The sequence below is a fragment of the Scyliorhinus torazame genome, chromosome 5 (assembly GCF_047496885.1).
Source record: "Scyliorhinus torazame isolate Kashiwa2021f chromosome 5, sScyTor2.1, whole genome shotgun sequence".
NCBI classification, from domain to species: Eukaryota; Metazoa; Chordata; class Chondrichthyes; order Carcharhiniformes; family Scyliorhinidae; genus Scyliorhinus; species Scyliorhinus torazame.
Genome location: NC_092711.1, coordinates 82,913,940 through 82,931,720, shown reverse-complemented (window position 1 = coordinate 82,931,720; position 17,781 = coordinate 82,913,940). Strand labels below are relative to the sequence as shown.

General features: G+C 45.1%; 1 protein-coding gene and 1 gene segment (V, D, J or C); one reads left to right on the top strand and one right to left on the bottom strand.

Annotated features, from left to right (window-relative positions):
- Positions 1–17,781, bottom strand: part of LOC140418681 (uncharacterized) — a 403,178-nt gene that overhangs the window by 318,596 nt on the left and 66,801 nt on the right. The window lies entirely within an intron of this gene.
- Positions 1,037–17,386, top strand: LOC140418678 (Ig heavy chain C region-like). The segment is given in 5 exon segments: positions 1,037–1,117; positions 13,138–13,437; positions 13,633–13,944; positions 14,800–15,108; positions 16,944–17,386. Coding segments are annotated over 5 exon segments (1,332 nt in total).

Sequence of the window (17,781 nt, the reverse complement as noted above, 5' to 3'; positions counted from 1 at the left end):
TAACCGTAAAACCTAACAAACCTACCGATGTAATAATGAGCTTCTGACTGTGTGTATATTTAATGTTTGCATTCTCAGCAATTGCAGTCCTGGACATGAAACTTGTTGTATTATGTCTGATACTTTGAGGAAATGTTCCACATTGTATTTTGCAAACTGTTGCATAAATTCTAAACTAGATTAGAAGTAACCGTGTATTTGAAGTGAATACGAAGCGGCAGGACTGAATAAAGAGTGAGTGCAGTTTTTGTGCGGGTGCCTGTCACTGTGACTACAGCAGTGGGGCCACAGTGCTGTGCACAGCGACCTTCTTGTACAAAAACCTCAGTGAAAGAGTTTGTTCAAATTTGTGATCCGGACCGCAGCAGGATCGCAGCAGGATCGTCAATGTAAATGAGGCTTAAATAAAACAAAGGGATGGAAGTAATATTAGTTTGTAAAAACTTATAAAAGCTCCCAATGTATCACTGTTGACTGACAAGTTGGATCTGCGCAGAAGGTTTTAAGCTATTCTGATCCTCTTTATAAATGTAACCAGGACAAGGTGAAATAACTCACCGAAATAAGAGACAGAATTAGATTTTTGAGAGAGCAGTGAAATTAAATCTCTGTATTTTACAGTTAACGGTCTGCCGCAGTATTTGACACGCTGTGTCTCACTGTGATAACTGGATCACAGCAGTTACTGTCAATACAAAAAGCCCCTCCGCACTAATTAACTGAGGCTGGCTCAGTGCTCGCTTTTACAATCCAATTTTATTCACAGTGAAGTATTATTTATGTCCAGCACTGCCCAAATAATAAGAATTCATATCCAAAATCTAATAATTATTCACTCATCAGTTGGTGATTTCAATAACATGGTTATGTGTTACTCTGGGAAATATAAAACATTCGGAACATTTCTGATGGGCAATCGCTATCCACAAGTACAATTCTAATTTAATGATCATTCACTGTGACTTTACTTTGCCGCTGGTTTGTGAATATTTAAAATAATGGTGGATTTCTGTCTATTTTGTGCAGATTCGGTTATTGTACGGAGCTACCCGGGTGGTGTAACATTGTGACTACTTCGACTACTGGGGACAAGGCACCATGGTGACGGTGACTGCAGGTAAGAACCGTGCAATTATTTACCAACTGTTTTAATTGAGTCTTTGTTTTATTTATTTTTTCATTTTCAACTATGCATTCGTTCACTGAATTGTTGGTTTGCTGGATTCTGTATTGAGATTTTGTTGTAATGTTTTATGTGATTCTGCTGAAAAGGGGATCTTGACAAAGGGTTCTGCTGAGGGATTCAGTCGCTGGTTGTTGTGATTTGATGTTAATTTGCTGAGGATATGGTGTGGCCGGGTTACTTTAAATACCTACCGTCTGTTAAACGTTTTGGCGAATCTACAATGTTTTATCTCGGTGACATCTGGTGGCTGGAAGTTTTATCATTGACTGCACATGTGTTAGAAATCTTACCCAATATTAGCAAAATATGCTGAAGTTTCTGTATGAATTTATTTAAAATGTTCCTCTTACTCGCAATACTGATGATATTATTCTTCATTCACTTGATGACAGGCGGATTTGATGGTTTCTAGACAGAGATTTTCCTGAAGTGTTGTTTGATTCTGTTGAAAGTGTTTGTGTAACTGAGCTTCTTCTCCATGAAATGAGATTCAGCCGCTCAGTGATGTGACGTGGTGCCGGTTTGGTGGCTGAGGACACTGTATTTGGATCACTTTGAACAAGTGAAATCTGTGAAATGGTTGGGGATTTCTGCATTATTTAAGGTCGGTGATATTTTATGATTGAATAAAACAATTCACGCGTTTGAATCTGCTTGACGCATGATTGTAGGCAGGAGTTTAGAGCAAACTGGCTGGATTTTAGAACATTTAAAAAAATGATAATGGCAGTTTAAACGAAGACACGGTTTCAGACGCTCTTTTTAAACATAATTTGTTACTGTAATCACAGCTTGGCTTTTCTGCAATGTTTAAACTCGGTGGCATCTGATTGATGGTTGCAGCTTTTACCAACTACTGCAAACTACGTTTCAAAATATGTTTGAAATACGGCCCAAAATGAATAAAATATGGTAGTTTCAATATTATTTTTGGACCTATCCGACCGCCTCATATTGCTGTTATTCCATATATCTATTAATTCATTTGGTGGCGAGCTGGTTTGCTGGATTCGATACTGAGGTACTTTTGAAATATTAAGTTTGATTCTGTTGCACGTAGAATTGAGCTGCTTCTCCGTGAAACGTGTTTCAGTCCCTCAGTGATGAGGTTTGATGTGTTCCTGCTGAGAGGCTTGTGTGTCTGGGTGACTTTGATTAAGTACAATTTGTGAAGCGGTGTGGCTTTCTGCGTTGTTTCTGCATTATTTGAACTCGGTAACATTGAGCGGTTACAGGTTTTGTGGTTAAATGTAAACAGTCTAAGTCTGCGTAATTTAAATCTGCTTGAAACACGACAAACAGGCAGGTTTCAGAAATGAAGAAATAAATTAAAGATATATTCAGGCTTTTGAAAAATCTTAACTGATGATTACAGATTAAACTAAACTATGCCTTCATTCAGGACACAATTCGTTATTGTAATCTCACACTGCTTAATCAAAACATTCTAGAATTAGAGATTAAAGTTAGTATAATTAAAGAATTATAAACGGTAGTATAGTTCTTTATTAACCAAATATGTTTTCACATTAATCATCAACCGCCTTTCAAAATTAGAATGACTGGAAAAGTTTCTAGGCTGGAAATATTTTGTGATTTTGGCTGAAACTGTTTTAGTAATAACATACTGATTCCACAGCAGTGTTCAGTTAACGCAAGAGATTTTGAATTATTTTTTAAATCCCTGATTATGTTTGCAGTTACTTAATTCGGAGTTTAACATTGTAGTTGGACAATTTGTGTATCCGGTTATTATATTCTTTCCGTGCAACATCAACAATATGATTACTTAAATGTAATTTGTAGGTGGATAGTGAGAAAATTATCACTAATCTGATCATAACCAGTTTTCTGCGACCTGGAAGTCGCTGGCAGTGAAGGAATTGTTCATATGATTTTATTTGAATTGTAGGAATGTTCCGACTGCATGGTAAAAGCTTAAAATTCAGAGATTAATTTAATTACAAAATGCGAACATTAGCTTTGCAATAAATAATAACATCCTGTCTCGAATAGCTGTGCTGTCCACAGGAGAGAATTACAGGGAAACAAAGTACAGAACAGAAGCATAGATTATATCTGAGCCCCATGCTTATTTCTATTAAATATTAAATTGGACAACAAAATCTCTATTCCATTTGTTCATTATGCTTCAGTTTATTAAAGCAGTAGAATGAATAGTTTTAACTGTATTTGCAATGATTAATTTGGATCTCCTTTCATTAGCAATAGTTTTAAAATATTTATTGCAGGGATTGTCTGAGTTGTTAAATCTAGAAAGCACTTTGATTGATCACAAACTGCCAGGCTAATTATTTATTTATATATATCGTTTACAAACTCAGGAGTCCCGCTTTAACAAACAGATGATGTCACCCCGCCCCCCCCCCCCCCCCCCCCCTCCCGCCACCCCATCTCACAGGGACAGTTTTCGCGACATCAGCCTGGATGAAAGTATTTGAAATATTGCACTCATAGATTTATGATGTGAATTATACTCTGTGAATAGATGGAATTCAATATTTAGCAATGTCCTCTGAAATATGCATTTTGAATTGTGTAGATTAAATCAGGGCAGTTAAAAACAAAAAGGTAAAACATTAAAATTTGATTAGATTGAAGTAAAATTATTATACAAGTCTGAAGTTTCCATCCAGGTATTTTATCTTTATTGTTTAGCACCGTTTAAGATTTGATTAAACCCAGATGATAGAACAAAGTTCCAAGAAGGAACTAGTTTTGACTTATAGGTTTTTAAAATTGTTTTTAAACCGATGCACATCATCTAACAAGACAACTAATTGATAATTAACAGCAACATGCAAATTAGTATTGGTACTAATTAATTAAACATTAATTACCCCCTACAATTGAGCTGTTAGATTTTTAATTATATCGGAAATGAATTCCGAAAACAATCCACTTCTTTACTCAGATTGATGAGGTGTTCCGCCTCGATTATTTTGTTGATTACATTTATTAAGAAATTACATCAAATTGTAATCGATTTTTAATGTGAATCTTTCCTGATTTGTTTATTTCTTATCGTAAAACTGGATCACTGTCACTGATATTAAACTACCCTCAGTCTGTTATATTTAATGTGATCATTTTCAGTGAAAATACATTTTGCCCAGTTCAGACAAACAGGAGAAATAGCTGAAAGGCGAAGGGAGTTTTGAAATGAATATCAACTTAAGCTCAAAGAGGTTATTGAATTGTTGTAAGTTAACCATTTATCAGTTAGAATCAAACAACTTGAATAATTTATTCTCTTGTATTTTAGGGAGTAAAATTTTAATTACTCTTTTTTTAAAAACTCGTATCAATGAGGAATGTGAAAGTTTTGACTTTATGTTTGACGAGGCGCCTCAGAGCTGAGATATCTGCCCCAGATTGTGACAGAAAGATCAATTCCGAAACGCCAGACAAACTGGAGGAGATCCGGTTACTTTTTAACCAGTGATGTCTATGTTTGGAATGTTAGATTAGGCAATGCAGAGGGAGGTTGATTCTCTTTTATTCCTTGTTATAGCATTCATTATCCTATTTAACGGACAGTGGAAAGAGATAAATTAGTCTTTATCTTATATTTAATCTCATTCAGGGATTTTAGAGTGGCTGATTAGGCCAACATTTGTTATCTATGCTTAATTGCCCCTTGAGAATGTATTGATGTGAATCATTTTATCATAGCTGCATGTGATGCACGTGCACCCGCAGTGGTGTTGTAGAAGGGGTTCCAGGATTTTGACCAAGCGACAGTGAAGGAACGGCAGCGTAGTTTAAAGTCAGGATGGTGTGTGGCTTGGAAAGAAACATGCACGTTGTGGTGTTCCCATGTATCTTCTGCCCTTGTCCTTCTCTGTGGTAGAGGTTGCAGGGTTGGATGGTGCTTTCGATGGAGTCTTGGAGAGTTGCTGCAGTGCATCTTGTACATCATACACACTGCTGCCACTGTTTGTCGGTGATGGAGGGAATGAATGTTTAAGGCGGCGAATAGGGCTATGTTGGCAGGCCGCTGGACAGTGCAGAATGCCTCGAGGTTTTTCGTGTTTCCATCATTTAGATAAATGGAAATGATTCAATGACAGACCTGACTTGTAGATGGTGAAATGTCTTTGGACGATAGGCTGTGAATTACCTGACACACGATTCTCAGCCTCTGACGGGCTCTTGTAGCTACAACATTTATATCAACACTGGATTGATCCCTTCCGTGGGTACACTTGATGTTTTATTTTATATCAAACCAGTATTGTACCCCTATCCTTGCAGCGGGAGACAGGATATGTTGTGGGGAGGAGTGAGGGTTTTACTCTATATCTTAACTTGGCCTGTGCCTGACTTGAGGGTCTTTCCCCCATAGAGGTCAAGTAGATGAATAAACATCGGCTGACGAGCTGAGTTATCGAGTCAGATATATGGAAATAAATTGTTCCAATGCTCGTGAAACGACGCACGTTAATTGATTTTAACAATATTTCTGAAAAATGCATTAATTTGAATTCATTAATTATATTGAAGCATTTTGAGTATCAGAAAATCATTGAATGTGAGTGACCTGAATTTGAGGACCATTTCAGAATCAACAGCATCAGGAAGTGAGAGTAACGCTCTAGAGGGCAGCGTCTGTTCTGATCTGACAGGAGGCTGCAAGAGGCTGCAAGTTATTTTGACAAATAAAATGGACAATGACGAGATACCCGCTGCAAATAACCATCAGAATAAACTAGTGTCTGAAAATATTACTTTGTTTAATTCTATTTTTAAAAATCACAGTCTAGGTAAACTGGGGTGACAGCCAATTGCCCGACGCAGTCACGATAGAAAGCACCAAGTTAGTGGATGACATTTCTGTGAAAGATTGAAATGATTGTCCAACCAGTGGTCCTCGAGCCGGATTGCGCTCACTGAGTCACCCACACTCACTGTGAGAGTGGATGGGAGTGCGTGTGGAGTGTGAGGGTGAATGAGAATGTTTCTCTCTCACACTTCCTTTCACACACTCTTTCCACACACACTCTCACACACACTCACACACAAAGGGACTCTCACACACTCTCTCATATGCTCTTGCGCACACTCTCGCGTTCTCTCAAACAAAGGGACTCACACACACATAAACAGTATCTCTCTCACACACTCTCACACATAATCTCTCTCACACATTCGCTATCACACATCTGTTCCCTTAAACACACTCTCATTCAGGCACACTCTAAAACCCTCACTCTCACACACCCTCACTCTCACATACCCTCACTCACTCACACACCCTCACTCTCACACACCCTCACTCACTCACACACCCTCAATCAGACACACCCTCACTGACACACACCCTCATTCACACACAGATACATCCTCACTCACACACCCTTACTCACTCACACACCCTCACTCACTCACACACCCTCACTCACTCACACACCCTCACTCAGTCACACACAGCCTCATTTACTCTCGCACACTCTCACTCACACACTCTCACTCACTGACACACCCTCACTCACTGACACACCCTCACTCACTCGCACAGCCTGACTCACACACACACGCTCACTCACACACCCTCACTCTCACACACTCACTCACACACCCTCACTCTCACACACACTCACTCACTCACACACCCTCACTCTAACACACAACCTCACTCACACACCTCACTCACTCACATATCATCACTCACCCTCACTCATTCAATCACAGACTCTCACTCTCTCACACACTCACTCTCACACAACCTCACTCACACACCATCACTCACTCACACACCATCACTCACTCACCCTCACTCATTCACTCGCAGACCCTCACTCTCGCACACATTCACTCACTCTCATACGCACTCAATCCACTCACTCACTCAAAAGCACTCACTCACACAGCCTCACTCACACTCACACCCTCACTCTCACATACACTCAATCATACTCACTCACTCATACGCACTCACTCACACACCCTCACTCCCAACACACCCTCACTCCCAACACACCCTCACTCCCAACACACCCTCACTCCCAACACACCCTCACTCCCAACACACCCTCACTAACTCACACACCCTCACTCACTCACATACACTCACTCACTCACACACCCTCACTCTCAGACACTCACTCACACACTCACTCACTCACAGGTGCTCACTCTCACACTCACTCACTCACTCACACACACTCACTCTCACACACTCTCACACACACCACTCACTCACTCCCACACACTCACTCTCACACACTCTCACACACACCACTCACTCACACACACACACTCACTCACACCACTCACTCACACACCGTCACACACACACACACTCATCATCACTCACTCACACACCGTCACTCATTCACACCCTCACACACACACCCTCATTCACACACACACCCTTACTCACCATCACTCTCTCACCCTCATTGACTCACACTTGCTAGCCCAACCTTAATCACTCACTCTCACTCACCCACACTGATTCACTCCCCCTCACTCACCCCGACTGAGTCACTCACCCTCACTCACCCGCACTGATTCACTCCCCCTCACTCACCCGCACTGATTCACCCTCACTCTCTCACTCAGACTGAGTCACTCTCACTCACTCACCCACACTGATTCACTCTCACTCACTCACCCGCACTGATTCACTCTCACTCACTCACCCACACTGATTCACTCTCACTCACCCAGACTGATTCACTCCCCCTCACTCACCCGCACTGATTCACTCTCACTCACTCACCCCGACTGAGTCACTCACCCTCACTCACCCGCACTGATTCACTCCCCCTCACTCACCCGCACTGATTCACCCTCACTCTCTCACTCAGACTGAGTCACTCTCACTCACTCACCCACACTGATTCACTCTCACTCACTCACCCGCACTGATTCACTCTCACTCACTCACCCACACTGATTCACTCTCACTCACTCACCCAGACTGATTCACTCCCCCTCACTCACCCGCACTGATTCACTCTCACTCACTCACCCGCACTGATTCACTCTCACACTCACCCGCACTGATTCACTCTCACTCACTCACCCGCACTGATTCACTCTCACTCACTCACCCGCACTGATTCACTCTCACTCACTCACCTGCACTGAGTCACTCTCACTCACTCACCCACACTGATTCACTCTCACTCACTCACCCACACTGATTCACTCCCCCTTACTCCCATTCACTCACCCACACTGATTCACTCACCCACAGCCTCACACAGCCACCCTCACCCTTTCACTCACCCACACTGCTTCACTCCCCCTCACTCACCCGTACTGATTCACTCACTCACTCAGCCTCACTGATTCACTCACCCACTCTCCACTCACTCAGCCTCACATAGTCGCCCTCACTCCTCTCACTCACCTGTACTGATTCACTCACTCACTCAGCTTCACTGATTTACTCACCCACTCTCCAATCATTCAGCCACAAACACAGCCCCCTTCGCCCCTCTCTCACCCACACTGCTTCAGCCACCCACACTGATTCACTCACCCACGCTCACACTGAGCCTCACACAGCCAATCTCACTCATCCTCACTCACCCTCAGTACACAACTGCGCTCAGTCACACTCAGTCACACACCTTCAAAATACCCTCATTTACCCTCACTCAGTCACTCACCCTCACTCACTCTCTCTCGCTCACCCACCCTGAATTTCTCACCCACCCTCACTCACTCAGCCTCACACATCCACCCTCACTTACTCACGCTCAGTCACAAACCCTCACACAGTCACCCTCATTCAGTCAACCTAACGCATTCATGCACCCACTCTCATTCACTCCCTCATTCTCTCCCATCCACACTAAGTCTCTCACTCACCCTCACTCACACAACCACCATCACAAACACACCCTCCCTCACCCACCCACACTCATTCTCTGCCACTCACACGCCCTCACTTACCCAAGCTCACCCGCTACTTCTGTTACACACCTCACTCAGCCACACTCATACAACCTTATTCACCCTCACTCATTCACCTTCACTCATTCACTCTCACTCATTTACCCTCACTCATTCACCCTCACTCATTCACCCTCACTCATTCACCCTCACTCATTCACCCTCACTCATTCACCTTCACTCTTTCACCTTCACTCTTTACCCTCACTCATTCACCCTCATTCATTCACCCTCATTCATTCACTCTCACTCATTCACCCTCACTCATTCACCCTCACTCATTCACCTTCACTCATTCACCCTCACTCATTCACCCTCACTCATTCACCCTCACTCATTCACCTTCACTCATTCACCCTCACTCATTCACCCTCACGCATTCACCCTCACTCATTCACCCTCACTCATTCACCCTCACTCATTCACCCTCGCTCATTCACCCTCACTCATTCATTCTCACTCATTCACCTTCTCTCATTCATCCGCACTCATTCACCCTCACTCATACAACCTCGCTCATTCACTCTCACTCATTCACTCTCACTCATTCACCCTCACTCATTCACCCTCACTCATTCACCCTCACCCGTTCACCCTCACTCACTCTCCTAACCTCACTCAATTACTCACTCACCCACACTCACTCTCCTACCCTCACTCAGTCACTCACTCACCCACACTCACTCTTCTACGCTCACTCAGATACTCACCTGCACTCACTCTCCTACCCTCACTCAATTACTCCCTCACCCGCACTCACTCTCCTACGCTCACTCAGTTACTCACCCGCACTCACTCTCCTACCCTCACTCAATTACTCCCTCACCCGCACTCACTCTCCTACCCTCACTCAGTTACTCACTCACCCACACTCACTCTCCTACCCTCACTCAGTTACTCACCCACACTCACTCTCCTACCCTCACTCAGTTGCTCACTCTGTTGCACTCACTCTCCTACCCTCACTCAGTTACTCAATCACCCACACACACTCTCCTACGCTCACTCAGTTACTCACCTGCACTCACTCTCCGACCCTCACTCGGTTACTCACTCACCCACACTCACACTCCTACCCTCACTCAGTTACTCACTCACACTCACTCTCCTACCCTCACTCAGTTACTCACCCGCACTCACTCTCCTACCCTCACTCATTTTCTCACTCACCCACACTCACTCTCCTACCCTCACTCAGTTACTCACTCACCCGCACTCACACTCCTACTCTCACTCAGTTACTCACTCACCCACACTCACTCTCCTACCCTCACTCAGTTACTCACTCATCCACACTCACTCTCCTACCCTCACTCAGTTACTCACTCACTCGCACTCACTCGCCTACCCTCACTCAGTTACTCACTCACCCGCACTCACTCTCCTACCCTCACTCAGTTACTCACCCACACACATTCTCCTACCCTCACTCACCCGCACTCACTCCCCTTACCCTCACTGAGTTACTCACTCTCTCGCACTCACTCTCCTACCCTCACTCACCCGCACTCACTCTCCTATCCTCACTCATTTACTCACTCACCCACACTCACTCTCCTCCCCTCACTCAGTTACTCACCCACACTCACTCTCCTACCCTCACTCAGTTACTCACTCACCCGCACTCACTCTCCTACCCTCACTCAGTTACTCACTCACCCGCACTCACTCTCCTACCCTCACTCAGTTACTCACTCACCCACACTCACTCTCCTCCCCTCACTCAGTTACTCACCCACACTCACTCTCCTACCCTCACTCAGTTACTCACTCACCCGCACTCACTCTCCTACCCTCACTCAGTTACTCACTCATCCTCTCTCACTCACGGTCAGGATTCGGGAAGTGAACGTCCACAACGAGAGGGGAAGAGAGAACTGGACCGTCGTACCCGAGTGTGGCTGCATGGCACGGGAGTGCCGAGAGCTGGAGGGACGCGCTGGAGCCGGGGGAAAGGGCAAAGAGGCAGGGAAAAGGCAGAGATGGGGGAAACACAGAGATCCGGGGGAACGGCAGAGATGCCGCGGAACGCAAAGAGCCGGAGAGGAGAGCAGAGAACTGGAAGGAAACGGAGAGAGCTGGCGATGTGCAGCGAGCCATGGAAGGGGCAGAAAACCGGGGGATGTGCAGAGAGCCGGTGGAAGTCGTAGATATCCGGAGGAAAGTCCATGGGGTGGACAATAAGTGATAAGAATCGGGGTGAGGGGCAGAGTGATGGCGAAAAGTTCAAAGAGCTAGCAGAAAGCGCCAGCAACAGGGAAAAACTTCAAAGAACCGGGAAAAGTGTAGAGCACGTGAACGCAGAGAGCCGGAGGAAAGTTCAGAGTTGAGGGAAAGCTCAGAGATGCGAAGGAAAACTAAACAAACCATGAAAAATGGCATAAAGCTGACAGAAAGCGAAGGGAGCAGGCGAATGGTGCAGAGATCCAGCGGGAACCGCAGAGAGATGGGGGACGCACAGGGTGCGCGGGGCGGGGTGCGGGGGGATTGCAGACAGCCCGGTCTCAGTGACAGGCGGAATGTGGAGTTAACACCACAATCAGCACAGCCAGGAGTTTACTGAATGGGGGAGAAGACTCGACGGGCCGAATGGCCGCCTCCTGCTGTTAATGTGCATGATACTAAAATTAGTGAAAGTTATTACTCAAATTTACAGTTTTATTGAAATTACGTGAGTGTGCATTCCGAAGGCAATTTTGAAGCAAAGTCACTATTCTTTGTTTTGGGAGTGGTTAAAAGTGAGGTGGAGAGAGGAGGGGGCATCAGACAGCCTGAAAACAGGGAATTTCCCAAACTGCAATGATAGAAATGAAGAGACAGTTTCTTTATAATCCCTATTATTGTCACAAGTTGGCTTACATTAATACTGCAATAATGTTACTGAGAAAATCCCACAGTCGCCAAATTCTGGCGCCCGTTCGGGTACACTGAGAACTCAGAATGTCCAATCCAGCTTCCCAGCACATCTTTGGACCGTGGGAGGAAACCGGAGCACACAGAGGAAACCCACGCAGACACGCGCAGCACGTGCCGTCTCCGCACAGGCAGTGACCCAGCTGGGAATTGAAGCTGGGATCCAGGCGCTGTGAAGCAACAGTGCTAACCACTGTGCCGACCATCGCGAAGTGCTGTTAACTGTGAAATGCACAGCTCAGATAGCTGGATTGTGACGTGCGCAGCCCAGTTAGCTGGATTGTGACATACGCAGCTCAGAGAGCTGGATTGTGACATACACAGCTCAGATCGCTGGATTATGACATACACAGCTCAGATAGCTGGATTGTGACGTACACAGCTCAGATCGCTGGATTATGACATACACAGCTCAGATAGCTGGATTGTGACGTACACAGCTCAGTTAGCTGGATTGTGACGTACACAGCTCAGTTAGCTGGATTGTGACGTACACAGCTCAGTTAGCTGGATTGTGACATACACAGCTCAGTTAGCTGGATTGTGACGTACACAGCTCAGTTAGCTGGATTGTGACGTACACAGCACAGTTAGCTGGACGGCTGGTTCGTGATGAAGAGCGATCCCAACAGCGCGAGTTCAATTGCTGGAGCGGCTGAGGTTATTCATAAAGACCCACATTCTCAACCTTGCCCCTCGCCTGAGGTGTGGTAACCCTCAGGTTAAATCACCACCAGTCAGCTCTCAGAAGGAAAGGGCAGTCTCGGGTCTATGGCGACATTACTATTTTATTTTACATGGTGGCTGAAATAATGGGGGGAACCCTCTGCTCCTCTCCTTCAATCCAATGACAGTTACACCATTCAGGCGGCATCAAATGTTATTGTTTTGTATGTGTTAGAAACGGAGAAAGGGATGCGAGTTTCTAATGAGGCGGCAAAGAGATGGCGATTCTCAAATCATAGAACTAATAGACGCTGAAATATGGATGTAACAGTTACTGAGAAAATGTTAGGATAAATGCATCGTCACAGTTTGATGTGCTTGGTAACTTATTGATCACAAATAACAGAGTCTAACTTGTTGAATGGGCCATTCTTTCCCAGCAACACCGTCTCCGCCCACTCTCTACAGCCTGGTCTCCTCCTGTCAGCAACACAACAATGACGGCTCCGTGATCTACGGCTGTTTGGCGATGGACTACTCCCCAGAAATCACCAGCCTTACCTGGAAGAAAGATGGGCAGCTGATCACCACTGGAGTTAAGAAATACCCGTCAGTGAGAAACAAGAAGGGAACCTACACCCTGAGCAGCCAGTTAAGCATCACCGAGTCAGAGGGGGGATGCAGCAAAATCAGCTGTGAGGTTCGACACAGCGGCTCAGACAAGAGCATTGGAATGGAATGTAAGTGTTGTGGAACCTGTGAGAAACAGATGCTTTGATTACTTTATTTACATCTTTGGTCATAACACATTTATGGTTCTCTGCATAGTTCTGATTCCTGCGAGAAATAGTGACCACAGAGAAACTGTTGAAATATAGTCATTTTATTCGTTACAACATCTTCTTCAAGAAATGTCTAACTTGTGTTTCTTGAAGGCCCTGCACCTGTCAACACTCCTAATGTTCTCCTCACCGTGAGTTCCAATGAAGAAATCTCAAGCAAGAAATTTGCAACCATGGTCTGTTCAATCAACGATTTCCGTCCAAAGTCAATCACGGTGAAGTGGCTGAAGAATGGACAAGCGATGATTTCAGGAATTGTCACCTCTCCCGGCTGTGAAGTGAACGGGAACTTCTCGGCGAGCAGTCGGCTGACAGTCTCCGCTGGGGAATGGTTCAGCAAAGCGGTCTATACCTGCCAGGTCACTCATCAAGAGGTCACCCAAAGTCGCAACATCACCGCGGCTGGTAAGAGACACAAACAGAGGAAACAGTAAATCATCCTGCACTCTGATGTTAATCCAAATCAGGAATTTACTGAAGTTAGTGCAAAGCACAGAATAACTTCTAATTTACTGCCACGTAGTTTGTGTTTCATTCTGATGTAAGAGCTGGACGAGGGTTGCTTATCATTCACGATTTTATGAATATAGAAATAAATGTATCCCTATAATTTGAAGTCATTTAGTGAGTGAGGTGAATGAATGAAATGAAAATCGCTTCTTGTCACAAGTAGGCTTCAAATGAGGTTACTGTGAAAAGCCCCTAGTCGCCACATTCCGGCGCCTGTTCGGGGAGGCTGGTATGGGAATTGGACCCGCGCTGGTGGCCTGCCTTGGTCTGCTCTAAAAGCCAGCGATTTAGCCCTGTGCTAAACCAGCCCCTGGTGGACTTGATACCAGCTTTATCCTGAGACAGCTGATTATATTGGAGAGTCAGTGGGTGTCTCAAACACTTAACTGATAACAGCTCCGGGGGAAAGTGTTGGAAAGTTCATCCAACCTATTTGTGGACCAGCCGCCAGTACTTCGTTCCTGAGATCAGGAATGGAATATTTGTATTGGGAATGCTGAAATACTGATTCGTTAGAATGATATCGGGGCTGACTGTATTTCACAATGAGAATAGTTTTCACAAACCAAACTGGTTTTCCATTGCTTACAGAAGATTAAAGGCGGTCTTTAGAGGTTGATGTTTCGAAGTTGATTATTTAGAGGTTGATGTTTCGAAGTTGATTCATTCCCATTTAGAGTTCAGGCTGAATACTGCTGCCCTGATTCTGAAGATCAAACTTGGGTTAATTTCCACTTTTTTCATTCACAGATTCTCCCCTTTGCACTGATGCGTCAGTAACAATACTGCCGCCACCAATAGAACAGGTCTTACTGGAGGCGACTGTAACCTTAACCTGCGTCATTTCGAATGCTCCTTATGGAGTCAACGTGTCCTGGAGTGAAGCGATGAAGCCGCTGAAATCAGAGATTGCCGAGCAGCCTGGGGCAGATACTGAGGGCGTGGTCAGCAAATTAAACATCTCGACACAAGCCTGGCTGAGTGGGGCTGTGTTTGACTGTGTGGCGAGCCATCAGGACCTGCCAACTCCTTTAAGAATTTCAATCCACAAAAAAATAGGTGAGCGGTGAGACTGAAGGAATAAGTGAGCCATTGTGTCTATTTCTAGTGTCAGTGCAGCGGTCAGTATTTAGCATTCAGTGTATTTATGGTCCTTTCTGATTGGTAATTCCACTAACTAAATACTCTGGGCATTTAGAATTAAGGGGGAAATTGATATGCAGATGAACGAACAATGAATTGAAAGCAGTGATATTGGGTTTAGATGGAGCGAGACCATAGACCACAAGACTTAGGAACAGACATAGGCCATTGGGCCCATCAACACCGGTCCAGCCGGCAGTGAGGTCATGACTGATCTGATATGATAATCTTCAACTCCTCTTTCCCGACTTATCCCCATATCTCTTGACGCCTTTACTGATTTAAAATATTTCTCTCTCAACCTTGAACATATTGAACAACCCAGAATCTACTGCCCCCGGGTTAAATAATTCCACAGCTTCACTACTCTCTGAGAGAGGAAGTTCCACCTCATCTCTTTGTTAAATGGGAGAACCCTCACTTTCATAGATATAGAATTTACAGTGCAGAAGGAGGCCATTCGGCCCATCGAGTCTGCACCGGCTCTTGGAAAGAGCACCCTACCCAAGGTCCACACCTCCACCCTATCCCCATAACCCAGTAACCTCACCCTACACTACACTAAGGGCAATTTTGGACACTATGGGCAATTTAGCATGGCCAATCCACCTAACCTGCACATCTTTGGACTGTGGGAGGAAACCGGAGCACCCGGAGGAAACCCACGCACACACGGGGGGGATGTGCAGACTCCGCACAGACAGTGACCCAAGCCGGAATCGAACCTGGGACCCTGGAGCTGTGAAGCATTTGTGCTATCCACAATGCTACCGTGCTGCCCTTTGTGATCCTGCGCTCTGGTCCTAGACGCTCCCACAGGGGAAAACAACCTCCCAGCGTCTATCCTAAGAAGCTCCCTGAGAATCTTTCATGTCTCGATTAGGTCGCCTTCATTCTTCTAAACTCCAATCAGTACAGCCCAGCCTACTTACCCTCTCCCCATAAGAAAATCCCTCCATACTCGCGATCAACCTCGTGATCCTTCTCTGGACTGCCTTCAAAACCAATCTGCCTTCCTTAGATAAGGGCACCGAGACTATTCAAAGTATACCAGGTGTCGACTAACTAGTGCCTTGTATAGTTTTAGCCAGACTTCCCCATGTTTATATTCTATTTCCTTTGAAATAAATGTCAACATTCAATTTGTCTCCATATTACCTGCAGAACTTGCTTTGTGTGGTTTCTGCACGAGGACCCCCAATTCCCCCGTTACTTCAGCTTTATCCAGTCTTTCTCCATCTAAATTTGTTCAGCAATGATTTCGCCTTCACGAGGCCGCGCTGACTCTGTTGATTATATTGTGTATGTTTAAATGCTCAGCGATTGGTTGCGTTATAATGGACTCGAACCGTTTCCCACTGACAGATGTTAATGTCACTGGCCGATAGTTACCTGTTTTTGTCTCCCTCCCTTTTGAATAAGGGTGTTACATTGGCAGTTTTCCCAATCCTTTGGGAGTAAGGTGGGAGGAGCCTGGAGTGGAGCTTATACACCAGCACAGAACAGGCGGGCCGAATGGCCTGTTTCCCTGCTGTACACTTTCTGAAACTTTCGAATCCAATATCCATAAATCCTCAGGGTAAAGGCTTGTGTCCACCTCAGCTCCGAGCTGGGAAACCGGACAGATCCCAAAGTGGGAAATGGAAAGCTTTAAAATCCAACACAAAACACATTTCTCTCACATCTAACCCGCGGTTCCATTGTCTCCGGAATTCCCCATTTTACTGACATTTATTGTACATTTTCTGCAGATCCCAACCCGCGGGAACCGTCCGTCTCTGTCCTCCTGCCCTCGGCTGAAGACGTCTCCGCTCAGAGATTCGTCTCCCTCAGCTGCTTAGTGAGAGGTTTCTCCCCCCGAGAGATCTTCGTCAAGTGGACCGTCAATGACAAGCCGGTGAATCCCGGGAACTACAAGAACACCGAGGTGATGGCGGAGAACGGCAATAGCTCCTTCTTCATGTACAGCCTGTTATCCATTGCAGCGGAGGAGTGGGCCAGCGGCGCTTCTTACTCCTGTGTGGTGGGACATGAAGCCATCCCCTTGAAGATCATCAACAGAACGGTTGATAAATCCAGCGGTAAACCCAGTTTTGTGAACATTTCCCTCGCTCTGATGGACACCGTTAATTCATGTCAATGAGAATCTATCAATTGCATTTCGAACTAAATAAAAACGTTTTTTTTCCTCCAATTGTGATTTAAATGTACAGCCGCTGAATTAATGGAGCTTCCACTTTGCTGATGTTAGATCTGTTCAATGAGACCCGGATTTCTACAGGTCTCAGCCCCAGGTCTCATACAACCAGAGCTCCAGCTCAGATACACCCTGGGTCAGAGACAGAGTAAAATTCATCCATTGCAGGATTCACAAAATATATTCATCGACTATCTTCCCGCTGAGGAGAAATCGGACACTTTCCCATTTCAGACAGACAAACACATCACATTTAGATCTCGGTGTTCCTGCTTCTCCCATTGCCCATCCCTTCAAAAGTGATGCCAGCTTAAAATTGCTGCATCACACCCACTGGGAACTGAATTGCGAATCAAACAGAAACAAGGACCAACAATCACCCATCACGGAGA